The following is a 25,929-nucleotide window of genomic DNA, read 5'->3' as shown; positions in this document are numbered from 1 at the left end:
GAACCCATGGCCCCAGGACATTAGCCAGGGCCTCTGAATGACTAGTCCAGCAACATTAGCACTATGCCACCATATCCCCTCCCCCCCTCCCCCCCCCCAAATTGCTGACAATTCAACGTTAGGCAGTAAAGTAACCTGTGAGGAGGATACAATGAGTTTGCAAAAGGATTTATTCAGGTTAAGTGATCAAGAACGTGGTAGATGGAATATAACATGGAGAAATGTGAATTTATCCACTTGGTAGGAAAACTAGAAAAGCAGAAAAAATGTATAAATGCTGACAGACTGGGGAATGTTGCTATTCTGAGAGATTTGAATGTCTTTGTACACAAATCACAAAGTTAACATGCAAGTCGAGCAAGCAATTAAGAAAGCAAATGATATGTATTTAATTACAAAGGGTTTGGAGTAAGGAAGTCGTACTGCAGTTGTGCAGGGCCTTGGTGAGATGACACCATGAGTACTGTGTACAATTCAGGCTTACGTATCTAAGGAAGGATTATACTTGCCTTGGAGGCAACTATTAACTAGACGTGTCCTGGGCTGAGGGGATTGTCCTATGAGGAGTGATTGAATAGACTAGGCCTATATTCCCTGGAGTTTGAGGTGATCTCATTGAAACATAAAGTTCTTTAGTGGCTTGTTAGGGTAGATGGTGGGAGGATGTTTCCCCTGGCTTGGGGAGTCTCGAACTAGGGGTCACAGTCTCAGAATGTAAGTTCAGCCATTTAGGACTGAGATGAGGAAACATTTCTTCACTCAGAAAGGATTGTGAAGCTTAGGGATTCTCTACTGCAGAGAGCTGTGGATGCTCAGTCATTGAATTTATTCAAGTCAGAGATAGACAGACTTTTGGGCACTAAGGGAATGAGGTGATATGGGGATAGTGCAGGAAGGTACAGTTGAGGTAGAAGATCAGCCACGACCTTATTGAATAGCCGAACATGCTCGTGGGACATAATGGCCAACTCCTGCTCCTATTTCTTATGTTCTTATTAAATGCCCAAGTATTTTTATGTGGTCTGGATGTGTCAATGAGTTAGTACACTTTAAATTAAAAAAAATTGTAATCTCTTTTTCACTTCAATTTAAAAATAATTGAAACTTTTTGTTCAACTGATTTTCTTCCTGTTTCTTGCCGATGGGAGCAGCTTCCAAAATATTGGATTTTCATTGGCTAAAAATTAATTTGAAAGGCAAATTTTCCAGCCAATGGAAAGCCCTGGCTCTTAAATTGGCCTATTCAATAACTGTCAATCTTATCACGTAAATAGTCACCAAATGAAGAAGGAGCTCGGCTGAATGAATATACTCTTCATTCCCTACAACCTTGCAGTACGTGGAGGATTAACTTTGTTATAATGCTTTTTAGGGTTAAGAAGTGAAATATTTTATGAATGAAAGGAAATAAAATTATTTAGGAAAACTAGAGATGTGTACTAGTTTGATCAAAAATAATCAAATATAATCAGAAAACCTTAGACTGCATGAGTCTTAAGTGACCGCACTTGCTGTCTGAGTGGACCTCCTTAATTTTTGGCTGGAAGTTTACTAATGACCCAGTGTCAGGGTGATGAAGGTAAGTTAGTTAGTTTGTTTAAATTCTAGACATACATCCCTGGTGCTGTAATTAAACCTCAAGCTGATTTATTCTTCTGATTTCAGAATGCCAAAGTTGAGGTTGCTGCTACTGAAAGGACTCTCTTAGGCTTTTTTCTGGCGAAGATTCACAAGATCGACCCTGATGTTCTTGTGGTGAGTAGAGATTTTGAGCAATATTGGCAAAGATTGTCCCAACGTCCTGAATAGAACATAGAACATAGAACAGTACAGCACAGTACAGGCCCTTCGACCCATGATGTTGTGCCGAACCTTTAACCGACTCTAAGATCAAACTAACTACCTACCCTTCATTCGTCTGTCATCCATGTACCTATCCAAGAGTCGCTTAAATGCCGCTAACGTATCTGCTTCTACTACCAACGCTGCAGCGCATTCCATGCACCCACCACTCTCAGTGTAAAGAACCTACCTCTGACATCTCCCCGAAACCTTCCTCCAATCACCTTAAAATTATGCCCCCTGGTGATAGCCCTTTCCACCCTGGGAAAAGGTCTCTGGCTACCCACTCTATTTATGTCTCTCATCATCTTGTACCTCTCTATCAAGTCACCTCTAATCCTTCTGCGCTCCAATGAGAAAAGCCCTAGCTCCCCCAATCTTTCTTCGTAGGACATGCCCTCCAGTCCAGGCAGCATCCTGGTAAATCTCCTCTGCACCCTCTCTAAAGCTTCCACATCCTTCCTATAATGAGGCGACCAGAACTGAACACAATATTCCAAGTGTGGTCGAACCAGGGCATTATAGAGCTGCAGCATAACCTTGCAGCTCTTAAACTCAATCCCCCTGTTAATGAAAGCCAACACACCATACGCCTTCTTAACAACCCTATCAACTTGGGTAGCAACTTTTGAGCGATCTATGGACATGGACCCCAAGATCCCTCTGTTCCTCCACACTACCAAGAATCCTGTCTTTAAGCCTGTATTCCGCATTCAAATTCGACCTTCCAAAATGAATCACTTCACACTTTTCCAGGTTGAACTCCATCTGCCACTTCTCAGCCCAGCTCTGCATCCTGTCAATGTCCCGTTGCAACCTACAACAGCCTTCCACACTATCCACAACTCCTGCAACCTTCGTGTCATCGGCAAACATGCTAACCCAGCCTTCCACTTCCTCATCCAAGTCATTTATAAAAATCACAAAGAGCAGAGGTCCCAGAACAGATCCTTGTGGAACACCACTGGTCACCGAGCTCCATGCTGAATACTTTCCATCTACTACCACCCTCTGACTTCTTTGGGCCAGCCAATTTTGTATCCAGACAGCCAACTTTCCCTGAATCCCATGCCTCCTTACTTTCTGAATGCGCCTACCATGGGGAACCTTATCAAACGCCTTGCTAAAATCCATATACACCACATCCACTGCTCTTCCTTCATCAATGTGTTTTGTCACATCTTCAAAGAATTCAATAAGGCTTGTGAGGAATGACCTGCCCCTCACAAAGCCATGCTGACTGTCTCTAATCAAACCATGCTTTTCCAAATAATCATAAATCCTGTCTCTCAGAATCCTCTCCAATAATTTGCCCACTACCGACGTAAGACTGACTGGTCTATTATTCCCAGGGTTATCCCTATTCCCTTTCTTGAACAAGGGAACAACATTTGGCACCCTCCAATCATCTGGTACTACTCCAGTGGACAGTGAAGATGCAAAGATCATCGCCAAAGGCGCAGCAATCTCTTCCCTCGCTTCCCGTAATATCTTTGGGTATATCCCGTCTGGCCCCGGGGACTTATCTGTCCTCATATCATCCAAAATTTCCAGCACATCCTCCCTCTTAACCTCAACCTGTTCGAGCATATCAGCCTGTTCCACGCTGTCCTCACAAACGACCAGGTCCCTCTCACTAGTGAATACTGAAGCAAAGTATTCATTTAGGACCTCCCCTACCTCCTCCGACTCCAGGCACAAGTTCCCTCCACTATCCCTGATCGGCCCTACCCTCACTCTGGCCATCCTCTTGTTCCTCACATAAGTGTAGAATGCCTTGGGATTTTCCTTAATCCTACCCGCCAAGACTTTTTCATGTCCCCTTCTAGCTCTCCTAAGTCCATTCTTCAGTTCCTTCCTGGCTACCTTGTAACCCTCTAGAGCCCTGTCTGATCCTTGCTTCCTCAACCTTAAGTAAGCTTCCTTCTTCCTCTTGACTAGCTGTTCCACAGCTCTTGTCATCCAAGGTTCCTTCACCCTACCATCCCTTCCCTGCCTCATCGGGACAAACATATTCAGCAGTCGCAGCAAGTGCTCCCTAAACAACCTCCACATTTCTGTCGTGCATTTCCCTGAGAACATCTGTTCCCAATTTATGCTCCCCTGTTCCTGCCTAATAGCATTGTAATTCCCCCTCCCCCAATTAAATATTTTCCCAACCTGTCTGCTCCTGTCCCTCTCCATGACTATAGTAAAGGTCAGGGAGTTGTGATCACTATCACCGAAATGCTCTCCCACCGAGAGATCTGCCACCTGGCCTGGTTCGTTGCCAAGCACCATTCCAGCATAGTCTCCCCTCTAGTCAGCCTATCTACATATTGGGTCAGGAAACCTTCCTGGACACACCTGACAAAAACTGCTCCATCCAAACTATTTGCACTAAGGAAGTTCCAATCAATATTAGGGAAGTTGAAGTCACCCATGACAACAACCCTGTTACTTCTGCACTTTTCCAAAATCTGCCTCCCAATCTGTTCCTCCATGTCTCTGTTGCTTTTGGGGGGTGTATCGAAAACTCCCAACAAAGTGACTGCTCCTTTCCTGTTTCTGACTTCCACCCATAATGACTCAGTAGACAAACCCTCCTCGACGACCTCCCTTTCTGCAGCTGTGATACTATCCCTTATTAACAATGCCACTCCCCCACCTCTTTTACCTCCCTCCCTATTCCTTTTGAAACATCTAAACCCCGGAACATCCAACATCCATTCCTGCCCCTGTGATATCCACGTCTCCGTAATGGCCACAACATCGTAGCTGCAAGTACTGATCCATGCTCTAAGTTCATCACCCTTATTCCTGACACTTCTTGCATTAAAATAGACACACTTCAACCCATCATACTGGCTGCAACTTTGCCCTGTCAACTGTCTAACCTTCCTCACAGACTCTCTGCGCTCGGTATCTGCCTGTTCGACAGCTACCCCATCCACTGATCCGTGGCTCCGGTCCCCATCCCCCTGCCAAAGGAATATTGAAAGTTCACGGCTACTAAGTAAATTCCAATGTACGGTGTGGACACCACAGTCAGCATTTAATGACGAAGTTTATCACAGCCATTTGCAAATGACATGGTGCAAATCATCCCCAATTTCTGGAGCATCTGCCTTTTCAGAATTTTGCTGTCTCTAACTGCACATAGTCCAAACTATTCCAGTTTGATATGCCTGGGATTGAGTTTTTTTAAGTTCATTTTAAGATCAAACTATATTTGGACTGCTTCTAAAACTTGTTCAACCAACCAGTAGTATTTTTTTTCTTATTTTTTTTGTGTCTGTAATTCACCAAAATTATTACAGGAATTCAAGTGCAAGATTCATTTGCTGGTTTAAATTTTAGTATAACTATCAACACCCCGGTGGTCACCATTGACCAGAAACTGAACTGGACCAGCTATATAAATGCTGTGGCTGCAAGAGCAGGTCAGAAGCTGGGAATTTTGCAGCAAGTAACTCACCTCCTGTCTCTCCAATGCCTGTCCGCCATCTATGAGGCACAGGTCAAAAGTGTGATGGAATACTCTCCACTTGCCTGGATGGGTATAGCTCCAACAACACTCAAGAAACTCAACACCTTCCAGGACAAAGCAGCCCACTTGTTGGCACCCCATTCCACCATCTTCAACATTCACTTCCTCCATCACTGATGCACAGTGGCAGCAGTGTGTAACATCTATAAAATGCACTGCAGTAACTCACCAAGGCTCCTTCGACAGCACCGTCCAAACCTGCGATCTCTACCATCTAGAAGGACAAGGGCAGCAGATGCATGGGAACCCCACCACCTGCAAGTTCTCCTCCAAGCCACACACCATCCTGACTTGCAACTATATCGTCGTTCCTTCACTGTCAGTGGGTCAAAATCCAGGAATTCCCTTCCTAACAGCACTGTTGATGTACCTACACCCCAAGGACTGCAGCAGCTCAAGAAGGCAGCTCACCACCTTGTCAAGGGCAATTAGGGATGGGCAATAAATGCTGGCCTAGCCAGCGATGCCCACATCCCATGAATGAATAACAAAAATAAAACGGCAAAGAACTACCCAAATTGAAACACTGTGGTGCTTAGTAATGTGAAAAACATACTAAAAGATCTATTGCAATTAATACGCCGGCTGCAAGTTATGAATGATGTGTGTGTTTATTTGCTGGGAAATGCTGTTTAATGGTGTCTTGACAATTGAGGAAAAAATGTGCAATATAAAGTTTGCAGAAGGTAGAAAAATACTAATTTCATTGTAAGTGATGTTTGACCTTACTGTGCGCCCCCTCCCCGCCACCTTCCAAAAGGCATTGGCCTGTGCTGATTTAGTTTCCACAGGTAGCAATTTCCATCCCCGCACCTCTGCCAAGTGACCACTCCTCATGAGTGAGATCCCATGGTGACAATTAGCTGACCTCAGGGGTGAATTGTATCCCCTAATCACCGTACTCCCTCATGGGCACTTTTTTGTGCAGCGCACAGAATAATCAGGAACAGTACGCATGGCTAATTGTTTTTTGCCTGATCTAAATGCTTTGGATAAGTTGTTTTATATGAGCATATGACAAAAGACAGACAGGAGAAGACCTACTGGTCCATCAGATCTATCCCACATAAATGTGATATCTTGTCCATCATAATACATCCACTCCGTGCCTACCTGCTATCATGTAATCTCCTGGGAGAGGCAAAAACCCAATTCAGTTAGGGAAAAAAAATTGGAAAAATCCTCTCCGACCCTATTAGGCAATCACAGCTAATCTAGGAGATCAGTTTTGTCCTGATTTATATTATAGAATATTGACCTTTTTGTATGCGGTGATCTCTGTCCCACTCAGCAACCTGTCCAGCTCTCGCCAGTAGCCTATTCCACAGGTCTACTATTGGAAAGGAACCACTTCCTAACATCTAACCTACATCTGTCATTTACATAACTTGAGATTATGATCCAGAGACATGAGTTCAAATCCCACCATGACAGCTGGGGTAATTTAAATTCAATTAATTAAATAAATCTGGAATACAAAGCTGGTATATTTAATGGTGACCATGAAACCACCAGAGTTTTGTAAAACAACCCATCTGATTCACCTAATGTCCTTTTGGGGAGGAAATCTGCCGTCCTTATCTGGTTTGGCCTACATGTGACTCCAGACCCACAGTAATGTGATTGACTCTTTAATGTCATCTGATATAGCCGAGCAAGCACTCAATTATGCAATTAGGAGTGGGCAATAAATACTGGCCTTGCCAGTGATTCCTGTGAATAAATTAAGACAAAAACTCTGTAGTTGAAACAAACTGTCTCCACAAACACTATGTAACCACTTATTTTTATAATCCTGGATCAAATCGCCCTTAAGTCTATGCTTCTCTTAAAGTGTGGTGAGCCAGCCTTTTGAGCCTATCTTGATAATTAAGATGTTTTAAATTAGGTGTGTGTATATTTATATAAAAATAAAAGCAAGCCCTTTCTGTCAGGCAAACTCCCCACCTATCAAGACTGAGGCACACGTGAATTCGCCACATGAACATTAAAATTTAAAATTGCAAGCCCCTGACTGGAAGGACATTTGCATAGTAGCAGTCAGTGTTGAAACAAAGGAACCAGTCCCCGCCCCAATACACAGAAGAGACCTGGTCAAACCAGTCGGTCACGTGACCGCCTGCTGGCCAACTAGAGGAGTTTTAAACTGGAAAAACAGAATTTGAACTCAGAAGGCTGTGTGCTCCTGGCACTGAAGCAAGAATTGCCTCCTCTCCTGTCTACCTGCTTATCTCTCAGGGAACTGAATCTTGTGAAGATCCATGAACCTCAGTGAGGGCGGCGCAGTGGTTAGCACCGCAGCCTCACAGCTCCAGGGACCTGGGTTCGATTCTGGGTACTGCCTGTGTGGAGTTTGCAAGTTCTCCCTGTGACCGTGTGGGTTTTCTTCAGGTGCTCCGGTTTCCTCCCACATGCCAAAGACTTGCGGATTGATAGGTAAATTGGCCATTATATAAAAAAAAATTGCCCCTATTGTAGGTAGGTGGTAGGAGAATTGAGGGAAGGTGGGGACGTGAGAGGGAAAATGGGATTAATGTAGGATTAGTATAAATGAGTGGTTGATGGTCGGCGCGGACTCGTTGGGCCGAAGGGCCTGTTTCGGTGCTGTATCTCTCTATGACTCTGTGACTCAAAGTCTCCTACAGTGAACAAGGTTGTACTGGGCCCCAACGAAAAGCAAGTCTACCTACAATCAAGTGAGCTAGAAGCACAGTAAACAATAAACTCTTCTGAAATTGCCTGAAACCCCTCTCTGCTATATTTTCCTGTTCTCTTTTTTGTCCCTACCTGCATGTGTATATTGCATGTGCATGCTAACGTGGGCGGGTTGTATATCCATAGGCATGAGCAGTATTAGAGTTTAAGGTTAAGCTTAAGGTTTAATAAAATTTCATCTTTAAACCTCAGAAAGCCTGTGTGAATTGGTTTCTTTGCCTTATAATTGGAAAGTTGTGAACAAGGATTCACAAAGGGGTAGCTCAAAACACTGTGTGTTTAAAATTAAATGCTGTTATAATAAGACCAGGTAAAGACCACAAAAGACCCATAGACACATTTCTCACCTGGCTGTAACAATGTAAAGAACAGCACACGTGTAAGAGCATGTCCCAAGGTTGTGACAATGAGGGTTCAGAAGCATCCCAGAAGCTGTGTTAAACTTGGTAGCTGATTTTCTCAGTCTTTTATCATACAAAGCATTTAAAGTCTGCATGCACTTATTTTCAGGGCCATGATATTTTTGGATTTGATGTCGATGTTCTGCTGCAAAGAATTAATGTCTGCAAAGTTCCTCACTGGTCGAAGATTGGTCGGTTAAGGAGATCGACTATGCCTAAACTTGGGGTAAGACATAATTGACTTTTTCAGAATAAGAAACCCACGAACTGCCAGAGAATGATAATAAAAGAAATAAAGTTACAGTTATGTTGAAACAGCAATGTAGCACAAGTAATGGAAGTAGATTGCCACATATATTGGTAAAAATGCTTTTAACCCAGTGTCATTATGCATTTGATATATGCTAACAGACTAAATAATGGAATGCCATTATCATTCTGAAGGAAATCTACACAATATGTGACCTAGGAATGCTAAGTATTATCCCAGATTCAAAGTGAAGGGGAAAACACTTGTCATCATACCTACATTAAAAAAACAAAATTAGCAGTCTGTACAATGACAGCACCCTTAATGTTAAGGTGTGTGAATAAGTGCACTTAGTGTTGCAAGAATTGTTCAGTTAGACTCAGTGTGGTGTTTCAGCAGTAAGCTTTTAAAAAGCTAGACCTATATTGTTTGTTAATTGCAATTACTTCAGACAATTTGCTGCTTAATAAAGGTGTCAAAGCACTAGTATATTATCACTTATAAATCTGACTTTTACAAAGAATTTTTTTGATCTGTTTATCAACTGGATGAATTAGATTCTGGTCTGAGTGAACCTAGTTATGAGTTTGAGCTACGTAGTCATCTGCGCTTCTGTTTATTCAACTGCATCCACAGTGACGGGAAGTGTAGGAAACAATATTTTAATACCAAGTAGCCCCCTATCTTAAATCATCTCCTCAAGCAGAGGTCAAACAATTTGGGATTCCTCTATCTGCACAGGAGCTGATCCTCTATCAGAATATACAGCACAGAAACAGGTCATTCGGCCCAACTAGTCTGTCATGGTGTTTATTCTCCACACAAGTTTCTGGTTCAGGAGGGACAGGAATGGCAGCTCCGTGTTCCTGGTTACAGGGTTTTCAGACACGATAGAGAGGGGGATAAAAAAATAAGACACTGGCTCGGCTTCAGCTGGAGTATTGCGTCCAGTTCTGGGCACCGCACTTTAGGAAAGATGTGAGGACATTGGAGAGATCACAGAAAAGATTCACAAGAATGGTTCCAGGGATGAGGAGCTTTAGTTATGACGATGGATTGGAGAAGTTAAGACTGTTTTCCTTGGAGCAGAGAAGGCTGAGAGGGGATTTGATAGAGGTATTCAGAATCATGAGGGGTCTGGACAGAGTAGATAGGGAGAAACTGTTGCCACTTGTGAAAATATCGAGAATGAGAGGGCACAGATTTAAAGTAATGTGTAAGAGACGCAAAAGCAACATGAGGAAAAACTTTTTCATGCAGCGAGTGGTTAAGGTCTGGAATGCGCTGCCTGACAGTGTGGTGGAGGCAGGTTCAATTGAAGCATTCAAAAGGGAATTAGACTGACATATTAAAAGGAAGAATGTGCAGAGTTACGGGGAGAAGGCAGGGAATGGCACTGAATGAATTGCTCATTTGGAGAGCAGTTGTGGACACGATGGGCCAAATGGCTTGCTTCTACACTAACAATTCTGTGAAAAAGGTTCCATCGACCTCATCTCAGCCTTTCAGCATATCTTTATATTCTCTTATCTAGTGCTTATCTAGTTTTGTTTTGAAAGCATCTAAGCTATATGCCTCAAACACTTGATGTGGCAGCGAGTGCCACATTCTAACCACTTTCTGAGAAAATAAATGTCTGCTTATTTCCCTGTTGGATTTATTAGTAACTGTCTTGTATTTATAATCCCTAGTTTTGGATTCTCCTACAAGTGGAAACATTCTCTCCAAATCTACCCTGTCCACCCATTCATAATTTTAAGGATCTTGATCAGGTCTCCTGTAAGTCTCCCCTTTGCTAAAGAAAAAAAGTCACAACCCATTCAATCTTTCTCGAAAGCTGTAATCTCTGTTCTAGAAACATCCTTGTAAATCTGTTTGTACTTTTTCCAGTGCTTCAATGTCCTTTTTATAGTATGGAGACCAGAACAATGTACACTGTGGCCTGACCAAGGTCCCATACAGTTGAACATAACTTCACTACTTTTGAATTCTGTATTCCTAGAAATAAATCCCAGTGTCTTGTTAGCATTTTTAATTGCTTTGCTGACCCGTGATGCTGCTTTTAATGATTTGTTTCCCCATTATCACTTTGCTATTCTACCTCTTATTTACTAAGCTGTAGATGATTCTGTTTTTCCTGCCAAAGTGCATCACATCACATTCTTCATTTCACCAAGGCTCTTTCAACAGCACCTTCCAAACTTCCGACCTCCTCCACCTAGAAGGACAAGGGCAGCAGATGCATGGGAACAACACCATCTGCAAGTTCCCCTCCAAGTCACTCACCATTCTGACTTGGAACTATATCACCATTCCTTCACTGTCACTGGGTCAAAATCCTGGAGCTCCCTCCCTAACAGCACTGTAGGTATACCTACACCAGATGCACTGCTGTAGTTCACTAAGGCGGCTCACCACCACCACCACCTCGAGCAATTAGGGATGGGCAATAAATGCTGGTCATGCCAGTGACGCTCACATCCCAATAAATAAAAATAAAATCTAGGGTAACATTTACTTAACTGCCCAATTTGCAAATGTTCTAATGTTGCCTTATGTTCTTCCTCAGTGTTAGCTGTACCTGACAGTGGTTGGGGGCCATGACTGAATAAGTCATATCCGATAATATGGGATGTTGGAAGTTTCAACATAGAGATTACATGTCCTTGGTTTTTAAATCAGCTTCGCTTACATTACATTTGGGGTGGCACAGTGGCGCAGTGGTTAGCACCGCAGCCTCACAGCTCCAGCGACCCGGGTTCAATTCTGTGTACTGCCTGTGTGGAGTTTGCAAGTTCTTCCTGTGTCTGCGTGGGTTTCCTCCGGGTGCTCCAGTTTCCTCCCACATGCCAAAGACTTGCAGGTTGATAGGTTAATTGACCATTATAAATTGGCCCTAGTATAGGTAGGTGGTAGGGAAATATAGGGACAGGTGGGGATGTGGTAGGAATATGGGATTAGTGTAGGATTAGTATAAATGGGTGGTTGATGGTCGGCACAGACTCGGTGGGCCGAAGGGCCTGTTTCAGTGCTGTATCTCTTAAAAAAAAAATTACACAAAACTCAGCTGGAAATGCAGTGGGGAAAGTGACAAAGGTCAAGTCAATTTAGAGTTGGAGTCGGCAGTTAGGATGCAGATCTATTGTTATGATCAGGTGTGGAGGGTTGAAGGACTACCCTCTTTTTCCCTGCTTGCCTGACCACTTTTTAAGTGGATGTACTTGCCAATTCAGTGAATGTTTAACTGTTTACGTGCCATGATCATAAAAGAGCCAATCGGACTGGTTTTCTTGCGTTTAACAAAGAAAGAGGTTAGCTTTATTGTACTTAAAAGAATCTGAATAAAATAAGCTCCAACTTTCATATCCACACACACAAATAGGTTACAGAGTGGAGAAGGATAAAGTGGTTGAATTAGAGTCTAGAGAAATAAAAGGGGTATACAGTTTGTGGAGGTTGGTGACTCGGCTGGCTTCAGACTGAATTCAGTGGTCGTGCGACTTTCCATTGGTGGTTCTCCGGCTTCCGGTTTGAAGATGTTGATGACTGATTTGGTGGTTCCCTGGGATTTCCTTTGAGGGTGTCTCTCTTTTTTCCGGAACCTTCTCAAAACTCACTAGCTCCATCCTTAGGCTTAAGCGATTAAGCACAGTGAACATTGATTGGTGAACAGACTAACACAGTCAAACACAGATCAATTAAACCGCTGAACACCACAGACTGCAGCAGGGATTATGCTTCAGTGATCATGGTCAGCAGGCAGAGCTCAAAGCTTGCAAGATTTGAGTGGTTTGTCGCTACCAGTTTAATATTCAGGTTTCCATCCGGTCAGTTTAAAAAAAAATCATCTTTCGACAAAGCACGTTTTCATGATGCTATGCTGATTCTCAATGTCAGCTTGTAGGGTGGGGGCATGCATTCTACACAATTTCACCCTTCTCTCTTGCACATAGGCCCCTAAGGGGACATGTACCTCTTGTGTGAGAGCAATGTGCAGTGTACAATCTTCCAAAATTGTCAATTGGATAAGCTTACTAATACTCGCAAAGTGGCCCATCAGCAAGCAGCTCTGGAAAAAAATCTGTTAAATCTGTCAACAATCTGGCAAAGTCCAGTCCTGTGACAGCACTCCTGAGAGTTGCCAGGTCTAAAGCATGGGTATCGTCCTCTGCGTAGTTTTTTTTTTAATGGTGTAGTATCTAGAATAGGAGTGTATTGTATGTTGAAAGTACTCTTGCTATGTGCTTAACTTTTCCTTTTAATTGGTTTAGTGCTTGCACTCGGGGATATGGCCCCTTCAGACAGTTTGCTTACATTTTAAACTGGCTGTTGACAACCAAACCACTACTTTAGCGGAACTGATATTGCACGCAATAATTCAACTTGCTGTCGCTTTCTTATTAAAGGGTCGTGGTGGATTTGTGGAAAAGAATGCAGCTTGCGGTAGGCTGATGTGTGATATTGAAATTTCTGCCAAAGAGTTGATCAGATGCAAGAGCTACAATTTAACTGAGCTGGTTCATCAGGTCCTCAAAACAGAGAGGGTCACCATTCCAACTGAAAACATTCGTAATCTTTATAGGTGAGTAATGTTGAGAGTCTGCATAATTCTTTTTTTCAATTGAGGTTTTAAAGAGGTATTATTTAAGGAGAGCAGAATATAATTGAGTCCATGGCAGAAGAGGAGGGGTCTTGGTGATGCACTGCATTCGGCTCTGGCTTTTCACTTGTGGGACCAAATTTCAATTCTTGTCAGACTGCTAGGATGAAAGATCCCTGCGTTGCAGGGGCCTTTCCTATTTTGTTCATGTGTGAAATGGACTTCAGTCCAATTCCATTTAAGATAATTTATATCAATAATTTGGTTATCTCATTTGAAGGCCACAGGACTGCTGTTGATGTTAAATGGAAAAACGTCACACAAGTGTAGTTGGGGCAGGGAATGAACTTCATTCTACATTTAATCCTTCTGTACCTGACCTGGGTACCTGATGTTGACAGTGGGTACCTGAAGTGAAAATTACTCCAGTTCCCAGTACCAACATTCCTCATTCAGATGAGTGAAGCTGACTTACCAGGAAAGTACCTTCAACAACTTGGATGACTGATGGTAGAATGGCAGTTTCGTAGAAAACACATCCAGCTGCGCCAAACTTGATGGAAACAAAGGTCCCAAAACAATAACCCTTGGCAATATGACTGCCAGAGCTTTATTCTTTCCTGACAGGGTATGGTAGTGGTATATTTATCATGGGGTAGCATTTACAAATGTAGTCTGCAGCTTGATGTATTTTATCATGCCTGGTGTTTGGCTTAATCGCAGAGAAGCAGTCACATATAACATTGGTGCTTTTAATCCCCCTGTCACCATTTGTTGAGATGCTGTATATACACGTGCTAAATCAGAATGTTTTTGTTAAAACTTGAATACTGTAGGCTAACAGTACAGGTTAGTAAAATATATTTTTAGTATATTGGAGAAGTTGCAGGAAACTGATTCAGTGTCCAGTGTTGTATGTATTTGCTGTGTGATGTGACGTTATTAAGATTTTTGTTTTGTTCCACTAGTGACTCACCTCGTCTCATGCACCTACTTGAGAATACATGGATGGATACGAAATTCATCCTGCAGATCATGTGTGAACTGAATGTACTTCCTTTAGCTCTGCAAATAACTAGCATTGCTGGAAATGTCATGGTAATATTGGAATTTTCACTACGTACCTTTATGCTTAAGTTATTCCTGCCTCCACCCCAATATTGTAAATCTAACTTAGAATGACTGTTGCAGTCCTATTTTTTTTTTACTTTTAAACATTAGCTTTTAATTGTTGCAAGTTAAAGTAATGTGACCTCAGTTGAAGATGTACAGATGTCAAGTAAAGTTGAAAATATAACACCGCTTTTATTTTTTTTGCAAATTGCTTTTAGGCATATTTTTCAGCTTCAGTAGGTCACATTTTATAGCGTAAGCTGATCTGCATATTTTGCAAATATGTGGGGCTGGACCAAGTCCACTAAGTTATACCAGTAAAATGTGTGTATGTGACCTTGATGATGCAAATGTGCAGATTTTTTTGTGTTTTTTTTTGTGTCCCTGTTCCAGTTGTTTCCTCTGCAGTGCTGAAGGAGTTAATGGATAATGTTTAGTTAGTGTTGTTAGCTCTTCGGTACAAAGTGACCATTCTTCATGGGCTTGCTTATTTGACTGTAGAATCCATCAAAACTAAGCCTAATTCAGTTCTCGTCCACATACATGTATTTTCCAAAGCAACAACAATGTTATGACCGAGGCAGGAGGAGTGCACTGTCTGTCTCCACAGGTCACAACATATATTTAAATGTTTTACACAGTTACCGATACGGCCAGTTATATACTTCATCTATTTGTTTCAGAATAAAATCCACCAACTAGGTTTCTTTAATAAGCAACAAAATTATTAATTTATTATCAAACAAGACTCCATCAATAAAGAAGCTTTCTCTGCAGAGATCTGTTTACAAAAAACACAAAAAAAATACTTTGGCCAAATTCTTGAAGGAAAAAGGATAAGTTATGAGTTGTCTCAGCCAGTCATTTTATTCTGGTGTCCAAATATGCATCGATGGCTGCCACTGGGATCCTTTTGGAGCAGTTCTTTTCAGGCGATGTCAAGGATTAGTCTGGGAGGCTTTTCAGGAGAATCACTGCATCAGGGGTTTCAGCTATCACACTGGATTCTCAGGAAAAAGGATGAGCTGGTGGCTTCTCTCAGCAGACTTACCCCCAGCTGACTCAAAACAATTTTTAAAAATGAAACCAACTCTTGACCACCATAAATCTTGACATGCCACTTATCTGTAAACAACTCCCCTAGTCACCAAGGCTCCTGTTGTTTACTTAGCTGAAGACATATGACTTCCAGTAAGGTAAGAGCAAAATACTGCAGATGCTGGAATTCTGAAATGAGAACAAAAAGTGCTGGAAATACTCAGCAGGTCTGGCAGAATCTGTGTAGAGAGAAGCAGAGTTAACGTTTCAGGTCTGTGACCCTTCATCAGAACTGGCAAAAGTTAGAAATGCAACAGTCATTGAGCAAGGGGAAGGGTGGGGGGGGGGAAGAAGAACAAGAAGGAAGGACTGTGATAGGACGGAGGGGGGAGAGATTAAATGACAGATGTCATGAAACAGAATGCAGATGGAATGCTAAATAGTTGTAGTGAAAGAAAAAGCATGAGTCCAGAGTGACTGCTAATGGCAGAATAGTGAACAGCTCTGTAGGAAAGCAAAGACATTAAAAAAAAGATTAAGGCTATAGCACATGGTTAAAAAATGAATAATTAAAAAAAGAAAATATATATAAAAAAAACAAAAAATGATGGGCCTCATGGTCTGAAATTATTGAACTCAGTATTGAGTCCAGAAGGCTGTAGAATGCCTAATCAGAAGATGAGGTGCTGTTCCTCGAGCTTGCGTTGATGTTCGCTGGAACAGTGCAGCAGGCTGAGGACAGACATGTGGGCATGACAACAAGGTGGTGAATTAAAATGGCAAGCAACCAGAGCTCGGGATCATGCTTACGGACCGAGCAGAGGTGTTCTGCAAAGCTCTCACCCGCTCTCTGTTTGGTCCCCAATACCTGCCCTTTTACCTCCGCTCTCCTCACCATCCAAGGCCCCAAACACTCCTTCCAGGTGAAGCAGCGATTTACTCATACTACTTTCAATTTAGTCTGCTGTATTCGCTGCTCACAGTGTGGTATCTTCTACATTGGGAGACCAAATGCAGATCGGATGACCAGGACCACCTAGTTCTCACGCCCACATGTCTGTCCTCGGCCTGCTGCAGTGTTCCAGTGAACATCAACGCAAGCTCGAGGAACAGCACCTCATCTTCTGATACAGCACTCTCCGGCCTTCTGGACTCAATGATGAGTTCAGTAATTTCAGACCATGAGCCCCTTTATTTTTTTAAATATATTTTTAAAAAATTATTTTTAACCATGTGCTAGTCTTAAACTTTTGCTTTCATACGGAGCTGTTCAATATTCTGACAGCACTTTCACTGGACTCATGCTTTGTCTTTCACAACAGCTATTCAGCATTCAATTTGTATTCTGTTCTTGACATCTGTCATTTAAGGAAAGGGCGATTGGAGGCGGGCCGGTGGTTTACGAGAACGGCGGGATCCAGGGTTGGTGTTTTCAGGAGAGGAGTGATGACAGCAGATTTCAAGAAGAAGGGGACAACACCTGAAGTGAGAACCATTTACAATATCAGCTAACATGGGGACCAGGAGGGGAAGTTGGATGGTCGGCAGTTTAGTGGGAATAGGGCCAAAGGAGCAGGAGTTGGGCCTCATGAGCAACATGAGTTCAGAGAGGGATGAGGGGAGATAGGAGAGAAACTAGAGAAAGATGCGAGTTCAGGGCGAGGGCAGGGGGGGCATTGGAGGAAGTTTGGCCAGGTGGGATAGTGGAAGGGAGGAATGTGGCAGAAATAGTTGGTTGGATGGTCTCGATCTTGGTGACAAAGAAGTCCATGAGCTCTTCACTCTTATTGTTGGATGTGAGGGTGGATGGGACAAGGGAGAGAGGTTTAAGAAGACGGTTTGCAGTAGAGAATAGAAGCCATGGGTTATTATTGCATTCCAGGATGATCCTGGAATAGTGAGCAGTTTGAACAGGTTCCGATAGTGTTTTGTGATGTGGTCATATCTGGCAGTGGATGGCTAAACCAGTCATCTGCCATATCCTTTTAAGTCTGCGCCTCTTGGACTTGAGATGAGGGCTGTACCAGGGCAACGGCCAGGGTGAGAGAGTGTAATGGTTTTACTGGGGACTAGAGCATCAAACGTGGAGGTGAGGATGCTGTTGAGCAATTCAGTAGCTGCAGAAATGTTGTGGCAAATGGAGGGCCAAAGGCTGGAAAGTTGAGATTTTGAAAGTGCAGTTGTAAATGAATTGGGGGATAGTTTTTTCCAGGGATGCATGCGGGAGGTAAAGTTGGAGTGTTGCAGGGGGATGTGGGTCATGAGTGATATAAGGAAGTGATCAGAGATGGCCTTATCTGTAATTGATGCGGTGGGACTAGCAAGACCATGTGAGAAGGCAAGGTCACAGGGGTGGCCATGAACATAGGAATATGGAGGGAGAGATTTAGGGAGGATAAGAGGGCAGTGAACTCAGAGGAGAGAGAATATGATGAGTTGAAATGGAGGTTGAAATTAGTGAGGATGAGAAGCCGTTTGGTGCATAGGCCGAGGAAGGAAAGCAGTGAAGATATCTTGGTGAATTTTTTTTTTATCGTATTTAGGCAGGCAGTGGAGAATAATTATTTTGAAGGAGGTGAGAGGGATGAAACAAGATGAGCTACTCAATGGAGGAGAAAGTGCCAGAGGAGTAGGGGGTCAGGCAATGGTGTGATCTGGTGATAAGTGTCACACCACCACCATGATGGGCTTGGAGGGGCAGGTGGTGAAAGATGCAATCAGGCAGGAAGGCTTTATTAAGGGCAAGGTGTCATCACCCATAGGTTTCCGTTAAGGCCATGGTGTCAATGCATTCATCCACAATATGTTCATGGATGGCAAGGGCCTTGTTCACAAGTGAATGGACATTCTGGAGGGAGATACGTGGAGGGGTGGTGAGAGCTGGACGGCTGGCAGGGTCAGCAGTGGGAGGGATGAGTTGAAAAAGAAAATCATTGGCACGATTCACTCAAGACTCTGTCAAGCCGATTAGTTCCATTGTCTGACTGCAGAAATCTATTCTCCCAGCAGACCAATATAATGTTCTTAAGAGTTTTCACAAATGTTCTATTTATGTATCTGCATTAATATGTTATCTAACTTAAAAGTCCAAAATAAATACATGGTTTAGTCTGAGTGGAACCCCACTAATTGTCATTGTGTTTGTTTCGAATTCTAGTGGTGTGCAGTTCCAGGATACATTAATCTTGCTTCCTAATTTTAGAATTATTTTGTGTCATCATTTGCAATGGCAAAATCCAGTGTCAACATTTGTCTGTCACAATCCAATTGAAGGTCTTCTGCTACTGGGTAGTATTGCACTCCGCTCTCCATCTCCCACATCCTCAAAGGACAAACTGTTCAATGCTGTGTGACTGGTTATATCCTGCCTCCACTTCCCTTCTCAAATAACTGCTTCTTCACCAAAGGTTAAAACTTTATTCTGCTGGATCCTGCTGTGCTGTAAATGCCTGGTTCTTGCTGCTCCACCCTCTCCCATACTCTTTATCTGGAAATTCCCTTTGCTATCTTTGCCGTCCAGTGATTTGCTTTCTGCCTCTTGCAGGTTACTGGACTGCTGCCTCTTCTGGCCGCAGTGGCATAGTGGGGGTGAGAAACACATTGTTGAGCAGAGTAAGAGGCCTGTAAACAATGAAAGAGGCAGCAATCAGTAGGATAGAGACATCAGGGAAGGTGAAAGTCATGGATTTGCAGACAAAGAACGAGGAAGATTATTGAAGGTAGAGCCAGTCATAGAGAGACCGTGATAAGGGCATCAAGAATATGGAGGAAGAAAGAATAGACAGACATTGATTGTGCTCAGTATATACCTAATGGCACAGTTCTAAAGAGTGTACAGGAACAGAGGGACCTGGGGATGCATGTGCATTGACCGTTGAAGGTGGCAGGACATATTGAGAGAGTGGTTAGTGAAGCATATGGGATCTTGAGATTCATAAATAGAAGCATTGAGTACAGCAGGGAGAAGCAGGGAAGGGTCCTTGAGAGAATGCAGAGGAGATTTACCAGAATGGTTCCAGGGATGGAGAATTTTAATCACAAGGTTAGGTTGGAAAAGTTGGGTTTATTCTCCTTAGAACAAAAGAGATTGAGGGGAGATTTAATAGAAGTGTACAATATTGACAGGCTTAGGTAAGTTAGACAGGAAAAAGCTGTTCTCATTAAGAAATAGTACAAGGACTAGGGGACACAGATTAAGGTTTTGGGCAAAAGATGCAGGGGGAATATGAGGAAGCACCTTTTAACGCAGCCAGTGGTAATGGCCTGGAACTCGCTGCCCACAAGGATGGTGGAAGTGAAGCCGATCAATGACTTCAAGAGGAAGTCGGATGGCCACCTGAGTGAAATAGACTTGCAGGGCTATGGGGATCGAGCTGGGGAGTGGGACTGACTGCATTGCTCTGTGGAGAGCTGACATTGACTCAATGGGCAGAATGCCCTCCTTCTCTGCCATAAATGACTCTAGATATGGACATTGCAAAAGATTAATACTTGGGTAAGAAAAATATAAATTGCGGTGGGTGGGGGTGGTGGTCTGTCACTGGGTGGGTAAGAGAGAAACAATCAAGAGTGTTGGAATGAGAGAGGCAAAAATCGTGAGGTGAGAGAACTTGATGCAAGCAACATGGGAGATCTACAAACACATGTATATACTAATAGCTCTTCCATGGCATTGCTCATGAGTTGGAGGAGATGGTAGTTTATAAAAGTAGGGATGTTACTAAGCTGACGGGAATTAAGTGTGACTCAGGAAATATGTCCTTTCAGTTAAATTTTTAAAAGTACGACTGATCACCCTTGGTATTGCTTGTCAGATATGCTGATTCCTAACAATTTGAATGTTACCAACTAAGGATTAAAGGAAATGAGTGTAACATTGGCAGGAAATGCACGCTATACACAAGACTCATTATTGATGAATTGTGTGTTTTAAAAATTCATTTATCTCTCCTAGTCACGAACGCTGATGGGTGGCCGTTCTGAGAGAAATGAATATTTGCTGCTCCATGCCTTCCATGAAAGAAACTACATTGTACCTGATAAACCTTCATTCAAGAAGCATGTGCAGGAGTCTGTGAGTACTGCAGCATTTCAATACTATGCCTTGTTTTGTGCACTCTTCGTGAATTGTTTAATCTAAATAGGGCCAAGAGATCTTGTTTTCTATTTGGTGACATTGATTGCCACTGCATTAATTTGCTGAGTATGGGGACATAATTGGATATGACCATTCTTGCCAGCACAATCTAGCAATTGTTCAGTATTTAATGTAGAATTAAATGATTTATGAGGAAGTAACTAGAAATCCTGTTAATGTTGGAGGGTGGCTGGGTGCCGAATGCATTTTATTTCTGTACATATATCATTGACTTTAAAAGTTGTTCTACTGTAGTGTATTTCCAGTGACACATTTAAATATTGAAATCTGGCAGAAGGAATCCATTTTCAGTTGACCAATTGCTCATTTGAAGACAATTGGGTGTCATAATGTTGCAGTAAAATTCTGGATGCAATGAGACAGTTGAGAGGGCTGTGTAGGTAACGGTGACACAGTAAAATTAGCGATCTAATGAGCTTTCAATGATTTGAAACCTTTTTTATAGGACCTGGGGAAAATGTCCATTTTAACAGCCCTAAGCCTGATTTACTTGCTTCATTTGGTTTCTCATCCATTTTTATTTGTGATCCCTCTTGTTCGTAATTTGCAGTGCTAGGTTTCAAGTTTTTTTTAAAAAATTGATCATTCTGTTATTGCATGATTTACCTAAACTGACTTTTTCAAGAGGCTTTCATAAAATGCTTATGAAAATACAAGTGGCATCAGTTGCTTCAGAGAGAGAACTCGTAACCTCAGGAAATCCCAAAGCACCAGAGTGGGATGTGAACCCACAACCTTTTGACTCGGAGGTCAGAGTGTTACCCACTGAGTCACAGCTGATACCCCAGTTAAAGTAGGTTTAGATTAGAGATACAGCACTGAAACAGGCCCTTCGGCCCACCGAGTCTGCGCCGAACATCAACCACCCATTTATACTAATCCTACGCTAATCCCATATTCCTACCAAACATCCCCACCTGTCCCGATATTTCCCTACCACCTACCTATGCTAGTGACAATTTATAATGGCCAATTTACCTATCAACCTGCAAGTCTTTTGGCTTGTGGGAGGAAACCGGAGCACCCGGAGAAAACCCACGCAGACACAGGGAGAACTTGCAAACTCCACACAGGCAGTACCCGGAATCGAACCCGGGTCCCTGGAGCTGTGAGGCTGCGGTGCTAACCACTGCGCCACTGTGCCGCCCGAAACACTGTGTTTTGTATGGGGATGGATTTTTTTTAGAAAATGCATGTTTTAGTTTTAAACAATTGGTTACATTTGTGAATATTTTGTAGCTAAATTATAAAGCTAGTTTGTGTAATTTCTTCTGAATTTAGCATTTTCAGAATCTAAAATAAGCCAGATTACAGCCTGTGCTTCTCCAGCTATACCAAGTATTTCAGATTATCATCTTTTTGGAATCTTGCCTGGATTCTTACTCATCTATTTTAGATGGAAAATGTATTTTTACCCACAACAAACAAGTGTCCTGCAAGTCCTTTCTTTGAGGCTGCTGCCTTCAACGGTCGAGCTATTGCGTGAAAACATCTCCTGTTTTTCATGGCTTGACTTTTGGTCCATTCAGGTAGATGGTGATGAAGAATATGCCAATGGAGGAGGTGGAAGTGCAGGGAAAATGAAGAAAGGTCGAAAAAAAGCAGCATATGCTGGTGGTTTGGTCTTGGAACCCAAAGTTGGTGAGTTTAAGAATACTTGTCCAGATGAAATCCATGACACATTTATGCTCTTCCCCTCAACTTTGTTTTTCTCTGTGAGTTTTCTCCTCACTTCCAGAAAGCACCGTTTCATATTGATGTGTAGATTCATGAACAGCAAAATCTTTGTGGTATCCTGCAAAAATTCTTTATGTGTAAGCATGGATGTTTAGTTTTGGGCTAATTTGTCTTTGAGAAACATTACATCTGAACCCAAACCCGGCTTCAGTGAATTTCCATCCAGCTACACTTCCGCAAAGAGAGGAATCCAGTCTTGGGCAGTTGTAATGCTTTCATCGCCACCAGTATTGAAATCAGCTGTATTGGCTCAAATGACAGATTAAACCTGGGACCTCCTTGATTGAGCCACAAGCTATAGGCTTTTAACCTCCCCTTGACTGAGCTGGTTTATTTTTGTTGTGGAATCAACCTCTTAGACACAGACAAAAAGTGAATTTGACATCTCTTTCCTGCTAACAAAATACAAGTTAACCAATCTCTTCTGGGTAATTTGTTTCTTTACCTCATTGCATAATGGCTGATATTAATGTGGTCTTCCTGTAACAGTTGGATGCTTATAATCATTGACCTGTTTTTTTTTCCAGGTTTCTATGATAAATTCATATTGCTGCTCGATTTCAATAGCTTGTATCCTTCAATCATTCAGGAATTCAATATCTGTTTCACTACTGTAGAGAGAGCTGCTGCAAATTCTCAGAAGAATCTGGAGGTAACAACAATGTTCCAGGTGGCTTGCACATTGTGAATATTGTAACTGACTGAATAGAAAGTTAAAGTAACTGGAAGGAGCTTCCTGTTACACTTATTGTTGACTCATAATTAATTTAAATTTTAACTGAGCAAGTGGCACTTGCTTTAATAATAATAGTCATGTTTTTACCATGTTTTGTTCTGACAGGATTTATCTAGCTACTTCAAAACAAAAGTAGCATTTACTTTATTTGTCCAGTCCTTAAACACTGGCATCCTCTGGGGTTGGGCACTTCACCTAAGCTTCTCAATTTTAGAAAAAATAGACTTGCAAGTTCAAACTGTTTCCCTCATGCTAGATTTGCAAGTAAATGATATGATGCTTTTCCCCTCAAAATGGCCGTGGATCTGCAGTTCTTTTTGTGTCAAAGCTATTGGTGATTTGAAAGTTCTTTCTTGAGAGATTCCCAGTTTTGGATTCACATCCCCTCTATGCATTTAAGTTTGACAGGTAAGAGACCATAGGTGTATGGAAGAATTACACTCTAGATTCTTTAGGTCCCACCACAACATTCTTAATTTATTTGACCAAGTGGTCATTTTTCACCTTGTTTGTTTCACAGATGTCACCTGAGCGCTCGTAGCATTTTCTGTTTTTGTTTCAGATTTCCAAGTTTTTTTGTTTGCGTTTGAATTTTTTCAAGTCTCTGCCTATGCTGCTTTGCACCGGTCTGCTTGAAATTGTGCCGGCCCAGTTAACTTGCCTCTTATCAACTCTCGCCTGAAGCCATCGGCAAACATAATCTCCATTTAGGCAAGAATAAGTTCTAATGTGCTGAAACCTGATTTGAATGTTCAAGTAGGTGGAGGTGATTTGAGTTTTTTTATAGTTTCTACAGCTGGAACATTAATGGAGAAAAAAGGTGACTATCTCTAACTGGTTACCAGTTTCCACTTTGATTCAATTCAATTGGATCTTTATAATTAATTTATGTTTGATTTGAATTGCAAATCATCATAAAGAACAGATTTATTACTTACTCTATCGTGTGTTCTAGGTGTTCTGATTTTTGTTGATGCTTCTTTGCATTGATTTTGGTGAATACTTTGGCATCTGAAGAAATTCTGTCAAAATCTTTTCACACAAAGAATAACTGGAGCAGTTTATCTTGTAACTTGAGGCAGAAGGGAATTTTTTTTACAACGTAGTTGAGAGTAACTCTGCAACAAGTATAAGAACTGAAACTTTATTAAACTGCATTTATGCTATATTGTGAAAATGTTACTTCAGTTTCTATTCTCTATACTTTTTTGCCAAGGATAATGAACTAGAAGAAATTCCTGAACTGCCAGACGAAGATCAGGAGATGGGTGTTCTTCCCAAGGAAATCCGGAAACTGGTGGACAGGCGACGTCAAGTCAAACAGCTGATGAAGCAACCAGACTTAAACCCAGATCTCTATTTACAGGTACTTTTTCAAATACGGGATGACTGTCCCTTTAGTGTAGCTATCTATCTCTCTATAGGTTTTTTTAAAAGTTTTTGACAATGAAGGAGGCTTAATGTTTGAACCCCTGGAAGTTCTGCAGAGTGTACAAGCTATACTGAGGAATCATACTGCTAAACAGAGAAAAAAATGTGCCTTTTCTGGTTTTAGCTGGCAGATGACATGGTGTTTTGTCATTGAGGACACCAAGATAGTGGTTCTTAGTAACCTTGTGAATTTTGTCATTAATTTACCTCTAGGTTTTATTTTGCTTTGTGAAACATTCTATGTGAGGTGATCATTACAATTGCTGAAACAGCTCTGCATCACTAAGTTGAGCATATTGAGGTATCCATATGAAAGCAGGTCAAAATTTGCTCTTTAAGGATTGGAGTAACATTTCCTCAGAGTAACTAGACGTTCCCTCAAGAATGAAGTGGAATCTTGATTGAGGAGAATATGCTGCAATGGAGAAGAACCTTCATAGGTGCTTCTATGCTCAGTCAGTATTTTAGCCGTTTTAAGCCTGGCCGATGACTTGGGACACTGCAGACTGCTATGGTTAAGGCCAAATTAAGGAAAAATATGGCGAGCTCTGCAGGAAGATCAGGGGAGTGGAATTAATTGGATAGCAATTTTAAAGAGCCAGCACAGGTACGATGGGTCAAATGGCCTCCTTCCATGATGTATGATTCGATGAAACACTTATCTGGATAGTATTAACTTACTGCCCAAACTCTAGCGAAGTGTTGTCTGGCTGGTTGGAGGGCTTGAACGGTGTCTGTTCCATTTCACTTGCTGAAAGATACCTAGGCTTTGACATTTTAAAAAAAAGAGTTAATATGTAAAAGAACTGAAGCATGGACTCAGATGCAAACTGACTGAAGGGACCAGAATTTTATATAGAAATCCATTATTATTTACAAGAATTTTATTTTTTTCATACTTTTAGATTTGTCTGAATTTTTTCGGGGGAGGGCAGGAGGAGGAGAAGTTGGTGACTTGTAACGTTTTATTTTTCTGTCTAAAGCATACCATATAAAAGCAGTTTTTTTTGCTGCTTTAAAATGCACAAAATTGCACCATTTTAAATATAAATTGTAGGTAACAATAGGTAGCAAGGTTTTACCCACAATGGTTCCGGCACTTAAAGGCTTTTTACTTCCTTAAAATCTTCATGCATTTAGTGGCTACTTCTCTTGTCTTTGTGTGGGGGTGGGGTAGCAAATGGAGATCTCAACTAGCTGAAGTCTTCAACTTTACAGATATTTGCAAGGGATATCAACCTTTTCAAATTGCTGTCTCCCTATTTATTCCTTCCACCCACCCCCCCCCCCCCCCCCCGCCCCAAGTAATTTTCAACAAAGACACCACCTCAGTAAATTCCGAGCTTCACTGAGGCAGGAGCGGCTGTTTTCATTTATCA

The 25,929-nt window shown here is 42.0% G+C and overlaps 1 protein-coding gene across 1 annotated transcript in view; it reads left to right on the top strand.

The window, feature by feature from the left end:
- pola1 (polymerase (DNA directed), alpha 1) overlaps positions 1–25,929 on the top strand; it is a 314,072-nt gene that overhangs the window by 69,902 nt on the left and 218,241 nt on the right. The window contains exons 18-25 of the mRNA XM_068040569.1: positions 1,666–1,755; positions 8,597–8,713; positions 13,144–13,319; positions 14,306–14,435; positions 20,443–20,562; positions 22,176–22,287; positions 22,911–23,035; positions 24,336–24,485. Of these exons, the coding sequence (XP_067896670.1) occupies positions 1,666–1,755; positions 8,597–8,713; positions 13,144–13,319; positions 14,306–14,435; positions 20,443–20,562; positions 22,176–22,287; positions 22,911–23,035; positions 24,336–24,485 (1,020 nt within the window). The remainder of the gene's footprint in view (positions 1–1,665; positions 1,756–8,596; positions 8,714–13,143; positions 13,320–14,305; positions 14,436–20,442; positions 20,563–22,175; positions 22,288–22,910; positions 23,036–24,335; positions 24,486–25,929) is intronic.

The sequence above is a fragment of the Heterodontus francisci genome, chromosome 10 (genome assembly GCF_036365525.1).
Source record: "Heterodontus francisci isolate sHetFra1 chromosome 10, sHetFra1.hap1, whole genome shotgun sequence".
Taxonomy (NCBI): domain Eukaryota; kingdom Metazoa; phylum Chordata; class Chondrichthyes; order Heterodontiformes; family Heterodontidae; genus Heterodontus; species Heterodontus francisci.
This window is presented reverse-complemented; position numbering and strand designations above follow the sequence as displayed.